General features: G+C 39.5%; 1 protein-coding gene across 1 annotated transcript in view; it reads right to left on the reverse strand.

The window, feature by feature from the left end:
- Positions 1-15,604, reverse strand: part of NTNG1 (netrin G1) — a 163,487-nt gene that overhangs the window by 50,529 nt on the left and 97,354 nt on the right. Inside the window, exon 4 of the mRNA XM_019473097.1 lies at positions 6,506-6,532. Coding sequence (XP_019328642.1) covers positions 6,506-6,532 — 27 coding nt within the window. The remainder of the gene's footprint in view (positions 1-6,505; positions 6,533-15,604) is intronic.

A 15,604-nucleotide genomic window follows, 5' to 3' on the forward strand; every position in this document is an offset into this window, starting at 1 on the left:
GAAAATCTGTCTCAGATATTCACTGGAACTGCAGTCTGCACCATGGGCTACATCATGGTTTCAGACTGGGGGAACAGTGGAAACGAACGGGTAGTTTCAGCCTGATTCCAACCAGACAGCTGCACGTGAAAAAAACCCGTCATGACGTTGGCAGAAATTAATCGGCACTTTGTTGGTTTCTCACTCCAACAAAGTACTGAGCTGGCAGTAAAATTAAAATGTATTCCCACTGAGGGGGGCTATCCTTCCTCAGGGATGAAGAGCGCAGGTGATGGAGCGTAGGAAGACTACGTTGCTGCCTGGGCATCTGCGCTCTGCGGCAGACCAGCATATTTTCATCTCCTAAACTGTTTCCACTGACCCGGTCCACAAACAATGCATGTGCTGAAAATTACTAGTAATAAATCAGTAAGTCTTAAATAATGCTCACTCTAACGGCAGACAGGGAGCACTTGTGTTGACAACTATCATTACTTATTTAATTTATAATAACGATAAGGAACCCCAGTGAGAGACTCTGATTAAGATTTTTTTAACTTTCCTTCAACTTCTATTTAAAACACAAAAAAGCATTAAAAAAATTGTCAGTGTAAGCTTAATGCTTCTAGCAGAAGTCCATGCTTCCAGTCATAGAAAACTGGCCTTGCCACTGCCTGTTTTAAACCATGAGTAGTTGAGAGTAAACGTCTATTCTAAAATGTACATGTCTGCTGAGCACAGTGGAGTTATACGTACGACAGTGGGTTTAGTTGTTAATATTAGACAAAAAATTAGGAATAATAAAAAATAATGCTCACTGAAATCAACAGCAGATTTAGTAACTGCTGGAATAATTGGGTGTGTTTAGATCAGATCATATTCCATCACTTATTGCAAAGATCACACTATCATTATTACAGCATTTCTAGCTCATTAGGTCTGTTTGAGGTCATGGTAACCTACCTCACGTAAAATTTGCCTTTTAGCACTTTCGTAACACTGCAAAATCTAACTCATCAACAGGGAAGAAATGCTGAAAAACATCTTTAGAAAAAATCACCCCTTTATTTTATTAAGTTTAAAAAAAAAAATGCTTGGCCAATGTGAGGCAATCTTTTTTGGAGCAATGTAGGAAGTTGCATACCTGTTCCTTTGAAGAAAGGGGAATTCTGCATAAATGTGAAGATGTGGTGGTTTTATGGCAGCTCCTCAGCCATAACAGCTTTTGTAACTGTTGAAGAATTTAAATGCCGTTAGTCCTTTGCGTGTCCACTTGCTGTCTTAGAGTAAAAGAAAGTGATCTTTTTAGAGGCTTTAAAAAAAAAAAAAAATCCAGTGATCCAGCTCTGGAAACTTTAGATGTTAGAAAAAAAAAAATCCATTGATTTTAACAAATGTGTTGGCCAATTCTCAAACTAATGAGGTCTGAGGGAGTATTCTTCAATTGTAAGTATTTCCACTGAAATATTTGCAAAAGTGCACAATGAATTCAAGTATTTTTGGAAGGAAATATTTAGGTACTTTCTCATGACAAAAAAAGTAAATTATTCTGTTGATAGTTTGCGGGGTTGTTCCTTTTTATTTTGATTGATTCTGCTTTTTCCTACAAAGATGCTGAAATTGGCTGGTCGACTGGGATTATTGTACGGTAATTCACAACTGATGAAGAACAGTAAATCAAGATCTTTTTTTAAAAATCAGAATGCTGATTTGGAAACCTCATCCTTCCCTTATACTCTATGAAATAAACTGATTACATGTCTAAGGGACAGAAGGAAAAAGAGAGGAGGGTAAAATATAGAAGTGCATTTTTTCCTAGCAATGTCTCCCCAAGCTTTATAGATAATTAGATTTTTAAATATCTTCATGGATCACGTCTGCTCTCTATAAACTTCCCTGAGTAACTGTAGCTGAACTTGCATATTGCAGGTGCCAGATGTTTTGCATGGGTACCACGGTACATATTGAAATGTTGGTATCTTATTTTCTATGGTGTACTATCACTTGATTGTTTATTAATGGTTAAAACAAATATAACTGCGAACTAAGTAATTTTCCATATATTACAGCAAATAAGAAGGCGCTGAAAAGACAATTTGGCTGATACGCTGTTTTTAACTAACCCAAGATGATGAAGGTAAGGTGGGATGAAGAATGAGAAACAATACTAAGCTGTAAGCGGCCATGCCTGCCGGACTGCTGAGAATGGCTCTTCCTATCCGTTCAAATTGGTGGATCTGGCAAAACAAAATCTGAAACAAAGGCTCCCCCAGGTCCCACCCCAACAACCTGTCGGTGCTCCCTGGAGCAGCCCTGGTGGTTTCTGGCCCTGCACTAGAAATCACTCCGCAAGGAGACGGTTTCTGCTCAGCGCCGGGGTCAGCGCAGGCGCTCTGCTTACTGATCTTCACGGGTCAAATCCTAGCTGTACGGAAGAAAACCGGCTTTGTTATGAATCCTACCAGGTAAATAAACTACTCACAATGTCTTTTCTTTGGAATGTTAAATTTCTTTCAGATCCAGGGTTCAAATGAGTGCATTATACCACGTAGGCTATCGGTACTTTCTTTCAGCCCAGTAATGTTTAATATAATGGAAAATCTAATTGTTAAAGTGGAAAATTCTGAGCTCTTCAAAGTATTAAAGTAAAGGAGGGAAAACAAGTACTGTTACTGGCTCGATATTATAATCAGTTACTTAGATAAGGTGATTGCCTTAGACTAGGAGCCTGATTAACAGTATTATTTATTAAAAAGTCAGATTTGGATAAAATTGAATTGAAATGAGAACATTTTGCTAGTATGTCCAAAATAATATATATAGTCTGAAGACAATACTTAAACATTCTAAGGAGATAAACATCTTAATGGTCTCTCAACAGTACAGTGCTCTCTGTAAAACTTGACCTCAAATAATAATAGAAAAGTAATGCACGACCTAGTTATGCATGTTTATATCCTACCGACATGTGTGGGTGTTGTGTATAGACTCTAGTCCAGAGCTTGGCATTGCAACGGCTTTGATCCCATGGCTGTAAATTTAATGAGAACTTCTCAGTTACCACAAGGGGGCAAAATGAGGTCCAAAATACTTTGTGTTGTTACAAAAAAGAAAAAAAAAATCTGCTAGTGTTTGCTCTCATAACCTTTTAAGACATATATTTACCACATTAAAATTTCATAACAAATAAGTAAAACAAATAAAGCTACACTCATCCTGACACTATTTGAGTTCCAGAAAAATACCAACTAGATCTTTCAAGGTTAAGAAAACAATAAAATAAGAGTGCTCATTCAGTCTTGTTTTTTACTTGTGTGTCTTGAATTTGTTATCATTAAAAAAAAAAAAGTTCTCTTAATTTGAAATTGGCTATAAAGAAGAACAAAAACATAGAGAACAAAGCAGAACATACCATTTGATTATCACGATTGCATCCTGCACTTGGGTGCACGGTCTGTCTCTAAACTCTGACTCATCTGCCACCAGCAGGCTTTAAGGTGATAATCACCCACACAGAGCTATTTGCACATCATGTCTATCCTATCCTGTGCCCAATTATACCCTTTATAACAAACTGATTAGCATAATTAGCGGAGTTGTGCTTTACAGGAATAAAGATAGAAGCTATAGTTTAGAGGAGTCAACTTTTTGAAGGCATACATGTACAGATTAGTAACTTTAGTATTTGGTCACAATAACGAACATTTTGATGCACTGGTCTATGTAAAATTGTACAATCATTATTTTAGCAAGGAAAATAATGTAGTTTTCAGAATATTTACATACTGTAAATAAGCATTGCTCAAAATTATGAAATGGTTTTGGGACTCATTAATTGCTACCACTTTCACCAGTATTTTTCCAGACATGGCTGAAAAATGCTGAAAGGGCCAGCACTGGAATCAAGAATGCTGGAAATGACCAGAGAACCTATTATTCAACTGATAGACAACAGCAGGTACAAATGACCTTAATGGGAAAGCTCTGATTTTTTAAAAATTTTTTTTCTTCTCGATGAAAAGAAAGGATGTTTACTTAATGACCACTCTTTCTTTGTGTTCAAACTTTAAAGATGAGCTGCTTTAATACAAGATCCTTTGAGGAAAAAAAAGGAATAGAGAATGATACATATATGTGCACACAGGTAAATATATTTTATTTTTCTTTGCTTGCGAAAGCGGTCTTAGAAGTGTTAAATGAACCTCACTTGCAGTGGCATCTTCTTTGTATCCTGGCAGTTCAGTCTTCATAACCCCCCGCCCCAACCCCATCCTCCTTATATACTAGGAAAAGCTTGCCACACAAAAGCCAATACCCCCCGCTTCCCGCCCCGTTAGTGTTTGCTGCCAGGCAAAATAAAACCCAAACTGTATCTCCTGAGAGTAACTCCCTGTCCGCAGATGGGGAAAAACTCTGCTGATATGAACACAAACATTGTATTAGCATAGACAAAAGAAGAAATCATGCAGAATCCATTAAAGCAGCCACAACTAATTAATCTTGTTTGTTTTTATGTGTTAATTGTACTTCTGTTAAATTCTCTTAGACATCAGGATAAATTTATGGGTTCTATCCTCGTTTAACGATAATTCTGCTATTTCTATTTTATAGGAAAGATGTTCAGAACATTGTGCAAGTAGAACTATTTCCCCCCTGAGCTATTTAAGAAAAAACACACGAAAAAACCACGTATTTACTTGTGCTCATGAAGAGATGCTCATGCTTCATCCTTTCCAGGTGGGTAAAGAAATTTGTTGAATTCTACCACATATTGTTCCAAGACATTTACAGCAGATTAAAGATAAAGCATAGACTTGCAGAAACTCTCATACTTCCTATGGAATGTTAAGCAGAATTTTCTCCCTTCATAATAGATAAACTGTACTAATCACCCCGGTGTAAAATACAAAGAGGTCAACAATGCATCCTTTCAGGTCACCAGTGTTTAAAAGGTATTTGAGTTTCCCTATTAAGTTTTCAAAGGCCAACATCTGCTGATGCTCAGAAATGGTAGATGTGGTGACGAAGGCTGTATGGAGTGTGAAGTGAAAACACGACCATATAGTCCATGCAACACAGTACTAAGAAACTACAGCACGACCAAACTCCAAAGAGCTATTTTCCCGTTCATCCCATTTCTGTTATTAATGGCAGGAATATTCCGGAGAACAGTGACATAAACGTCTCTTTCATTTAGTTCATTCCTTTGGTTATAAAATACATGTATAAACACAAGGTTTTGAAAATAGCGTATCACTATGCATTTGCAGTCATGCAAATGCCGAAGGAGATACTACAGCGGGAAAATTACATTATTAAGATTGAGGGCTTTCATTTGCACGTTATTGTCATTGACGCTGTTTCACTATTTGAAGCTGCAAACCAGATGCCAGGGCATTCAGCTATTAACGCTGCTCTCATTTGCACGGAGGCTAGTTTTGATGGCATTTAACTTGCTGTCTAGAGCTTAACAAATCAGCGCCATTCATGAGCTGAAGTAAACTGAGCTGATTTATAAATTGACAGACCTGAGCCTGCATCATAAGAAGCGAGGCAGTTTTACCCAAATTATTAGAAGCTTTTCAGTTGGATATCAGGTATGGCAAATTGCATTTTACTACTGTGATATTTTATCATTGTGTTAGTCCTGCATCACACAAGTTGTGTTTAATGCCTATGCAAAGCTGAGGCTGGGGGGAATATTCTTTCAGCCAGCCGCAGCAGGATCCCATTTCTACCTGCCTGCTTTGTTTGTAATCAGCTAACGTGTCATGACTGTGTGCACTTCGCAGCTATGGAACTCAGCAAGACTCACAGCTGAGCTCTGTGCACTTAGTCCCTTCAAGTGTTTTATTTAATTAATCATCTATTTCATTGATATACTAGTTCTTTACATAACGGTGTTATGGTTTTGTTATAGTTTAAGTGTAATATTTTGGTGCTTTAATTGCATACAGGAAAGCAGGTTTTTGTGAAGGAACACAATTCTGTTTATTTTGTGGAGTAAAGCCCAGTTCAAAGGCTGCTGGAGTTAATGCAAAGATTCCAGCAGGAACACTGCATTTGCTAAGCTACTTCATAAAAATGAACACTCTTCCATTTATAAACTCTTCCATTTGCTCTTCGAATTTACACAGACATATACTCGCATGAAAATGAATGGTCCGATACTTCTCTGTTATTAGCAAACACTTTTTTTTTTTTAAAGATGCTCAACAAATATTTTCTGTGGAACAGTGTCTTAATTCTCTGTGTAACTCTCAGTTTTATAGCACTCAGTTTTCATCTGCTGATCAGAACCGATCAGAAAATCTGCAGTTGACGGCAGATGTGTTGTCCGGAGCGACATTCTCTCTGACCACGTAGTACAGTTACATGTTAATGCGACAGAGGAAGGCCAATACGTAGGCCCTGCACTACAGAGCACATTTTCAGAGAAACATTATCTATAACAGAAAGGGATGTTGGGAAATTAGATCCAAGAAGCTGAATGACAATGCAAAACAATACTGGTTTTATTACTTACTACCAATACTGGAAATACTGGGTATACCTGTAGAGAAAGAAAACACAAAAAAGTATAGTTAGCTGTTTGCTGTAGTTGGCTGAGCTATTACATCTACAATTCCAAAAACAATTTTCTCCTAATTTTCAGAATATTATATCAATACATAGTTAAACCCAAGCAACTGCCAATATGTACCCAGCCCTTTATAAATGCAGAGTCTTCAGATTTTTCAGTATGAGGCTGCAGGGACCACTAAAATGTATTGACAGATGGGTATTTCTGGGACCTACACCAGCTCTCTGAACTTCATGAATTTGTTCAGAACAGTTTTGTATTTCAACTAACCAGCCATTAGGTTTAATGCTCTAGATAAAAATACCAGTCATGCATGTATTATGCAGGTCTAGGAGAATGATTTAACCGAGGGATAGATGCATTGCTAAGTGCTTTGGCCAGCTGCTTAAATCAGTTGATACCTTCTGTTGCATTAACTGTATATAGCTATTTTTTTTCCTCTTTTACCTGATGGTTATCTGAATTAAGCGATGGAAAAGAAAGGTAATTGAGCGAAACAATCTAATGCTTTAGGTTGGTCATATTGACTAAGCCTCTCATTGATTTTTTTTTTTTTTTTCTTTTTTTCCTCCCCCCCCGCTTTCATTTCAATTCCTAAGCTGAATGAATGCAAGGAAACAGTTTCAGAGGCAGGTGAGATTTACCAGAAGAGGTGGGGCTGCTGAGGAGTAAAACTCCTCTGCTGGATTAGCAATGCGGGGGCTCATGTTGCATGATGCAGTCCCAACATGTAGCTTGTTGTCAGGTCTGCCCTGAAAGGTATGTAGCACAAAAATATGGACATGAAATCTTTCCTGAAATGCCATTTTCTTTACATTAAATGGCATTGCTAATGGCACTATTGCTAGTCTCTTGGGTTAAAGTCACAAATTACAGATTGGTATTTAAATCCTGGATATTTGCATCCTCTTAGTTAAATACAGTTTGCCTTTTGTAAGTTTTATTGACTTTTGATGGCATGCATTTTACAGCAGAAATCTGTCTGTTTCTCCATTAAACATCTGCTATACTTCTTTCAACATCTGTCTTGAAGTTCCGTCTTCCTCTGAGATGGTACGGACCTCATTCTGCAACTAAGCAAACTGGAGCGAAGGAATGTCTGGGGGATAAATGATATTCGCTGTAAGCAAGGTTGTAAAGTCAAGTTGGGAACATTGCTAACTCGTGGCACGGCTAAGACAATGCTGAAGTAATTGCATTTGCAGAATGGCGACCATAAACAGATCTTTTGTGTTTCACCACACCAGTCTTGGGGCACGTGTCAGAATCGCAGCTCTCTGGTTTCATGTCCTGTGGAACCTGTGGCCTGGCAGAGCGCCGGGCACCGCACTGGAAACGGCACCTGCTGCTAACCGAGCCCCACACTCAGATGTTGTTTGCAAACTTAACTGTTTCTACTTCTGCTGAGATCAACACATATTTTCCAAAATTTTAGAATCATGAGACGTTAAAAGCTAAATAAAAATATCATCATAATAGAACAATGCTGTTATAGTTCTAAAAGTAACAAAAAGTGCTTTTTTCAGGTAGGATAATGTAAGAGAACTTCTGTCCCTTTGTCTTAAATGTCAAAAAGGCAATCGACTGTCAAACAATTTTCCCCGAAGTTTCAATAGCAGCTTGTTTACATTTTTGCAAGTCATTGTAGCTGTTTTAAATTAGCAGGATTAGTTTTCCTTTATACACTGATGGAAACTGCACACATATTAGATAAAATAGAGATACCGCGTTCTCGCACTCACACTTCCACTGTGAAATGGTGTTTGTGTTTCCTCTGGGTATACTCCCCCGCCTCAAACCTCTTTCTCTCCTACACGCGCATACAAATATCCTTTCCTTTCTCTCCTGAACAGATTGTAGCAAAGGGAGAGGTTTTCCTGCAAGTCTGCTCTCTTCATTTTACTGTATTTCAAAATTTTCAATGAATTCATAGTGATAAATGCTTCCTGGGCAGAGAATAATGAAAACAAGACGCCTGCTAGCCTAAGGGCTCTGTATTAACCTTGCAAAGTTGTCTTCGGGTTCTGTTTGAAAAAGCTCTTTTTCGATTTCCGGACTGAGTTTCTGGGTCGGTGCGATCTTCTGTAACCAGCTTGATTTTTTTGTAATACCAGGTATCCCTGTGTGTGGTGACTGGCCTTGACAGTGCACTACTTTATGCCCTTTCTGCTAAAGAGAGTGAGAACGGCACATCTAAGTTTGTCCGGAGAAGAGCTGGTTATGTAGGGCCACGAAGCAGGATCTATTAACAGTCTGTGAAAACTGCACATGTGATGGGAAAATTATTCTTAGTAAGAGTGTTTTTGTGAGATCCGGAGTTACAGATTGAGGCTAGCTCTTGAATTCAGCTGAACCGTATTTGGTACCGCGGCACAGGAGGTGCGATTCTGCCTCTCCCTCTCTTCTCAAGGTGGAGGCAGGCGGGGACCCGACCGCACGGCTCCTCCCGGGGCACCACTGCTGGGGACACCCCAGGCTGTGGGGAGTCATCCCACTGCTGCCGGCCCTTTGGATGGAAACTGGTACGTTACGTGACGTGGATCGTTTCCAGTCAGCCTTCTGCTGAAATCTGTGAGTACTCTGCAGCAGTGAAATGATGTGAACAGGTTATAGAGAGAGATGAAGAATCAGGCCCATGACTTCCCTTGATGCACAGCTCTAGTCAGCTAGACGTAAAGAGTAAATAAAACCAAGTGACTGCGTTTATGTATATTCAACTGTTAAACCAAAGCAATGTTCAGTCTAAATTATCTTCCAGTTGAAATCACTGGGATGGTTATTAACGGTAATAGTTTTATAGCGAGGAAACAGCAAGTAAAGCGTACAAAGAAAGTTCAGGGGTAGCTGCTGCCCCCGAAATGGCAAACATTGCAGAAGAAAGTCTCTAATACTATTTATTATTTTTGACTTGAATTGAGGGTGGTGGTTTGGTACATGTTCACTGTAAGTGCATCTAAATATACATGCGTTACTTGAGAGAAGAAAATCTGGTGTTTTCTTTTCATATGGTCTTCTGCATCTGCCCTGTAATTTTCTTGTTTCCCCTTTTTCCAGAAATGGGTTGTTTTAGCTATTAGCTACCATGGAGCTGACTACTGAGAATGGAGAAGTAAGCAAATCAGATGCTAGCAAAGAAAGCAAGTTTTTGATTTCTTCTATAGTTTGTGTCAGTTTAAAACCCGTAACACAAAGGAACAGCGTCGAGCTTTCGGTGAGAAGGGCGGCACCGCTGCTTGCAGTCTCAGGGCGGGTCATACCCTGCAGTCCCTCTCATCACCTCCATCGTCAACGCCTGTGTGTGCTTCCCGCCAGCAGCGCAATTAATGCAGCCAGGCTGCATCTCTTCCTGGGCAGGGAGTACGTGTGGGATGAAGGAATTATTCTGTCAACTCGGTCTTGGCTACCATCTTTCCCATGGGCTTCTCTGCCTCTTCTCCAACACAAGTTGGACGTGCACCTGCCGTATGACAGGGAGCCAGGGACAGACTCCTGCTGCTACCAAAACACTACACCCAGCTCGCAGCTCGCTCACAGTCAGGGAAAGAATCTCACCAAGAGCTTGGTGAATTATCCAGGTGAGGTGAATACAGCCCGGAGACTGAGAATTAAGACTGCCTCCTATGAAGGCATGGCAGGATTCGATAGTAATGCAGTGCAAGTTTGAAATCGTATTAATTGCTGATCAAAGCTGTGTGAGAGCTAGAGCTTTTCTGACAAAATCCTCGTAATTGCACTCTACACCGCGCATTTCAACTCTTACTCTTGATAATGCAGTGCAAGTTTGAATTCGTATTAATTGCTGATCAAAGCTGTGTGAGAGCTTTTCTGACAAAAGAGACGTCCTCGTAATTGCACTCTACACCGCGCATTTCAACTCTTAAACAGGAACAAAATACAGAGCTGTATTCCATAGCAAAGAGTCAGAGCAGGGCTGTTAATGCCACATCTGATCTTTTGCTAGAATATCTGTGCTGCAGCATGACAGCACTCCCTGCAGTGAGTCTTTTTTCCCTTTGCAACTCCTCCACTGAGGCATGATTGCAATAGCACATCCTCAGCATCAATTTCAGAAGTTCTGAATTCTCTGGTAATTTTAGCCCTGAGAAGCTGGAGGAACCTAGCATCTTGTAATCCCTCAAAGGGAGTGACTGTTACGATCATAGGAGTAAAGTTTTCGTGTATCGCCAAACCAATACACAGTGAAAGACACAATTCTTAGGAAATTTCACGTGTTTCATTGCAAGAGTCCTGGAATTCCTGCTGCCGTTAATTTTGCAGTAGCTTGCTCTGTAAAGGTTGAACATTTTTCAACTCCCGGAAAAAGAACTGCTTAGATGAAGTTTGTTATCCTCCACCTCTGCCTTCCCAAGCAGTATCACCACAAATAAATGGGACAGAGAAAATATTTAGTTATTGATTTATTGGGTAACACCTTTTAAAATTTGGACCTTTTCTCATGATGTTTTTTTAGTGACTCCAAACCAGTTTTGAAAACTCTCTCTCTAGGAAACTCCCAGTGAGATCAAAGGATTTTTTTCAAGTAATCATAATTTATTGGTAGAATATTAGAAACTTCAAAAAGCCTGGAAGTCAGACCATTTCTAGAACTTTGAGTATCTTATAACAGACACTTTGCCTTCCCATACTGCTGCTTACAGACTAGAACCCTCTTTCACTGCTCCTCTTCACTGTATACGGCAAAAATAGAGTTGTTTGAAACCAGTGACGGACAGAAGCAATTCCTTTCCCAGCAACAGATACCACCATAACCAGCACAAACAACCAACTCAGCAGGGTCACGCAAGAGGATAGAGTGCTGAAGAATAATTTTTCAAGCCTCATTTTAAAATATACAGCACGTTATTTACAGTGCATTGGTTTTTAGGTATGTACCTGCAGTGTTTTGCTGGCCATTGCACTGGATACCTAGTTGGAGGGAAGTTAGTTCATCATTTGCAGGTTTTCCTGACACTTCTGTCTTCCTGAATGCTCTTGATACGCTACAGTTTTGCCCCCCCCAAGTTTCCCAGCCTGACACAGCTTTTGTGTGACGTGTTCCCGTGGCTTTACATCTTCTATAAGCTTCATGAGCCAAAATTAATATGTAATATAAAATGGGAACAATAAGAAGCTTTGCTGTTTTGTAACTTATTATTGCATTCATATCTTCCTTTTTCTCTATGAAAGATGTTATCAAAATCACCAGGGAGCAACATTTTACCTCTCGAGCAGGACTGTCCTGTTCCTTCCAACCGAGATCATGTGGGTTCACCTCCTCTACCTCAGTCATGAAAGTAGACACTGGAAAGTTCCTTCCAGTTGTTTGAGAGAATGGGGCGCTTAGAAAACGGGACACTATCTACTTTGAGTCTGCTTTGACAGGACAGCAGGGTGCGTGATCTTTTCAGTTACAGGGATACATGCCATTTAGATTCCTGAATAGAAAGCCTGCCATCACACAGCCTCTCGGCCAACTTAATTTACCCCGGTCCTTCAAGATGGCTTTGTGTCAGCAAATATTCATGGGGAAAACTACAAACACAGATGAGGGTAATCAGTGCCATACTTCAAGTGCCGTATTTTTTGCCAGAAACTGTTTCTGTGGCAGCTGTGCTGCAGTGACGCCTCCTAAGTCTTTTCCCATTCAGGGAGGATTAAGGCCGTGCTGCTGAGACAGAGGCTCTGCGATCAGAGGGGGACCCGCTGCAGGAGAAATTCAGTAAACTGATTGAGACTATCTGCCGAACTGGTGACCGAAAAGAACCACCAGTGTTCCCTGTGTTCTGGTCAATCCTTTGTCTCACGTTGAACTGCGAATTAGGAAAGTCATGTAACAGCTGGGAGGCGGTTTTCGCCGAGTGGCAAGTGGTACAGGTTATTGGTTGCGGAGGGACTGACAGAAAGCGAGCAGGCTTTGATGGATGGGAGCCCAGCACAGTCTTGCACAGCTCTGTCTGATGGAGCAAAGAACATAAGTGCCAAGGATGATCTAAACAACAGGAGGAAGAAAAGGGCCAGTGCCGTCAGACACACACGACTGCGGAGGAGAAAAGCTATCTTGTAATACCAAGTATAGAGAAATTCAATAAGTTCACTATGAGTGTCAAAACATATTGCAGAACAAACTATCCATGGAGTGTGGCAGCACAAGGGAATAAATGTAATCACAAAATAGTCAATAAGATAGAGTGAAAATATAAAATAAATGCTATGTGGGAGACAGATACGGAAATATTGTTAGTGCCGGTAAACTACAGGGTACTCAGTGTCTTTCACAAGCAAAGCAGGGAAAAAACGTTTTGTGTTCTCCCGAAAAACTCATGTTGACTTAAAATGAGAAGGATACAGAAAACAGCTTTATATCAAGGCTTAGGCTATGACTGGAGTATAATCTACAATGGTCTTGTATTTCATGAGCTGTAGCTTGAAAAGGTATAACAGTCTTATCAGCCACAAAAAAGTGGCAGAAGCAGAACAGTGGAAACAACAGAAGTTCCAGTTGGGAAAGATTTGGAGACGGACATTCGGCTTCTTGTTGAACCTGAGCGAATTTCCCAAGTTCAGAGAATCTCAAGAAAAAGGATCCTTTTATTTTGTGAAAAAAATTTCCGAGTGTTTCATTTATACAACTATTTTTAACTGTATCTTATTTAAGCACACTCGTATAAGAAAACTTCAAATCCATTTAAAATTTAAAATATTTTGGTCTTAGATGGAAAAGACAGACTCTGAAAATTGGAGGAAGGAAGAGTATCAAAGGGACACTGTATTACTGGATTATACAAAGTGTCCCCAGGGAATTAAAATAATATATTAAGGGAAGTTTAGGGTCAAACCAGAGAAGTTAATCCTATCAACAAGTTCCAGCAACTATTTACAGAATTCACGGCTGACTAGGGAGAGTATAAATAATGCTAGGGCTGCATTACTGGCCACACGATGGAGACGGTGACATAAACGCAACAGGGTAAGTGAAATTACATTGGCTGTGCAGAGAGTTTACACAATAATGCAAAATTTACTATGCTCCAACACATGTGGCATTAAATCAGGAAGTGACAAAAGAAATGAAGCTTTTACATACCATAAATGATTGCTGCTTGTACCGAGTAATCAGACAACCCACGAGAAGAGAAGCTGATTTAGTTCCGAGTAGTACATAGGACCCCATTCAAGAAGTAGTTACCAGAGAACCACTTCTGGACTGAAAGTCAACATACCTGTTGATTTCCTTGAGAAGGAAACAACTTCCTTGAGAAGGAAAAGGATCAAAAAAAAAAATCCACTGCGGTAATATTTAACTTTCAGAGAGCGAGCAGATAAAAATGAGGAAGTTAGTTAAAAGAAAAAGGAAAAGAACAGCTAAAAAGATTTAATGCAAACAGCAGGGAGGCAGGATAGAGGTAAGGTGTATGAGAGACTCAGAATAATCACATATAACCCATCAATTTTTTTAAAAAATTATAAAAATCAACTATCTTTCAAACAAAAAATAACCACCCCGACACCCAACCCAAGACAGCAGAATGAAGAAGATTTTGGAAAGACACCCTTCAAAAGTGTAAGTCATCTCAATGGAGAAAGATAGGGGAAAAAAAAGCATAAAATCTGTCAAGTTAAATATAAGCCACAGTATTTTGAGAATCAACTTGCTACAGACATAAAAGTTAATAATTCTTTTTTGTTAAAATAACCACGCTAGAAGCAGGAGGCCTCCCAGAGAGATGACTGGGTAGATAGGCAATCAAGGTATAAAAGTACCGAATATCTAATTAATTATTTTCACTGATGTTCACAACAAAGAAGGTTAGAGAGATTCTCACAATCTGAGGAAGTTTCTCAGTGTCTATCATCATCTGAAGGTGTTTTAGAAGATGTAAATAATGTCAAACAACGAGAATTGCCATAAGGTGATGTTCACCCAAAAAAGCGTTTTAAAGGAACTCAACTACGACATTTCTGAACTAACTACTGTAACATACAACCTGTCACTTCTGTCAGCCTTGATGCCAGAAGAAATGTTGTAACTGTGTCACAGTCTTTAAAAAGGACTCAAGGGCTGATCCCTGTAATAACAAAATATAAAGCAGACACGTTTTTATGCTGCTGTAAAAGATCCATGTTGTTCTCATGTCTCGAATATCACATGTAGTTTTAGCCTCACCGAATAAAAAAATGACAACATAGAACCAGAAGAGAGCAAGAAAGCACAGGTGACCAGAGATGCGGCATGGTTTTATATGTGATAAGATTAAATAGGTTAGGATTCGTCATTTAGAAAATAGGTTGGAGGAGCGGACTTGTCAAGTCTATATAATCATAAATGGTGTAACGGATGGAAAGAGGGATGCATTATTCTCTGCTTTTTCCTATCTAAGGAGGTACAGGCTTAACCATATAAACACATTTAAAGCAAACAAAAGGAAATACCTTTCACTCATTGTGTCATTAAAATGTGAAATGTATAGCTATAAGACGTCACCGAGATCAAGCTTATGACAGCTGGGTCTCTCTCTCCACTCAGCAGCTAGCAACCACTGCGGGTTTGATGGAGGGTCCAGCTCAGAAAGCCAGTTTATTGCTGGTAACTGGGAAGGCAAAGAAGAAATCCTTCATACTTCTTCCTGTTTGCCATAAATTCCTGCTGCTGATCACTGCTGAAGTCAGGATTTGAGGGCAAGCGGAGCACTCGTCAGCTCAAACAAGGTTACGTTTTCATGATGCTATCATAATAATAGTAATAATGAAAACAAAAACCAGAAAAGACTGCCTATTACTTACAAAACGTTTTGATTTTTGATGGAGCTGTGTATCCGATGGAATTCAATAATGTTCAAAGTTGTGTTAACAAGCTTCAGGCACCCTTTCAGTGGGCGCTAATTCCACTGTTCCGTCTGGTGTGTGCTCAACTGATTGGAAATGAGGTAACTGACATAGCACGCTGCATTTAGAAAGATCCCTGTTTTCATGTTCAGATGTGTCTTGTCACTAGTTTAGATGATTGCTGGGGTAGCAACTGCATTATATATAAATATATATATA

Source organism: Aptenodytes forsteri, unplaced genomic scaffold (assembly GCF_000699145.1).
Source record: "Aptenodytes forsteri isolate BGI_AS27 unplaced genomic scaffold, ASM69914v1 Scaffold181, whole genome shotgun sequence".
Taxonomy (NCBI): Eukaryota; Metazoa; Chordata; class Aves; order Sphenisciformes; family Spheniscidae; genus Aptenodytes; species Aptenodytes forsteri.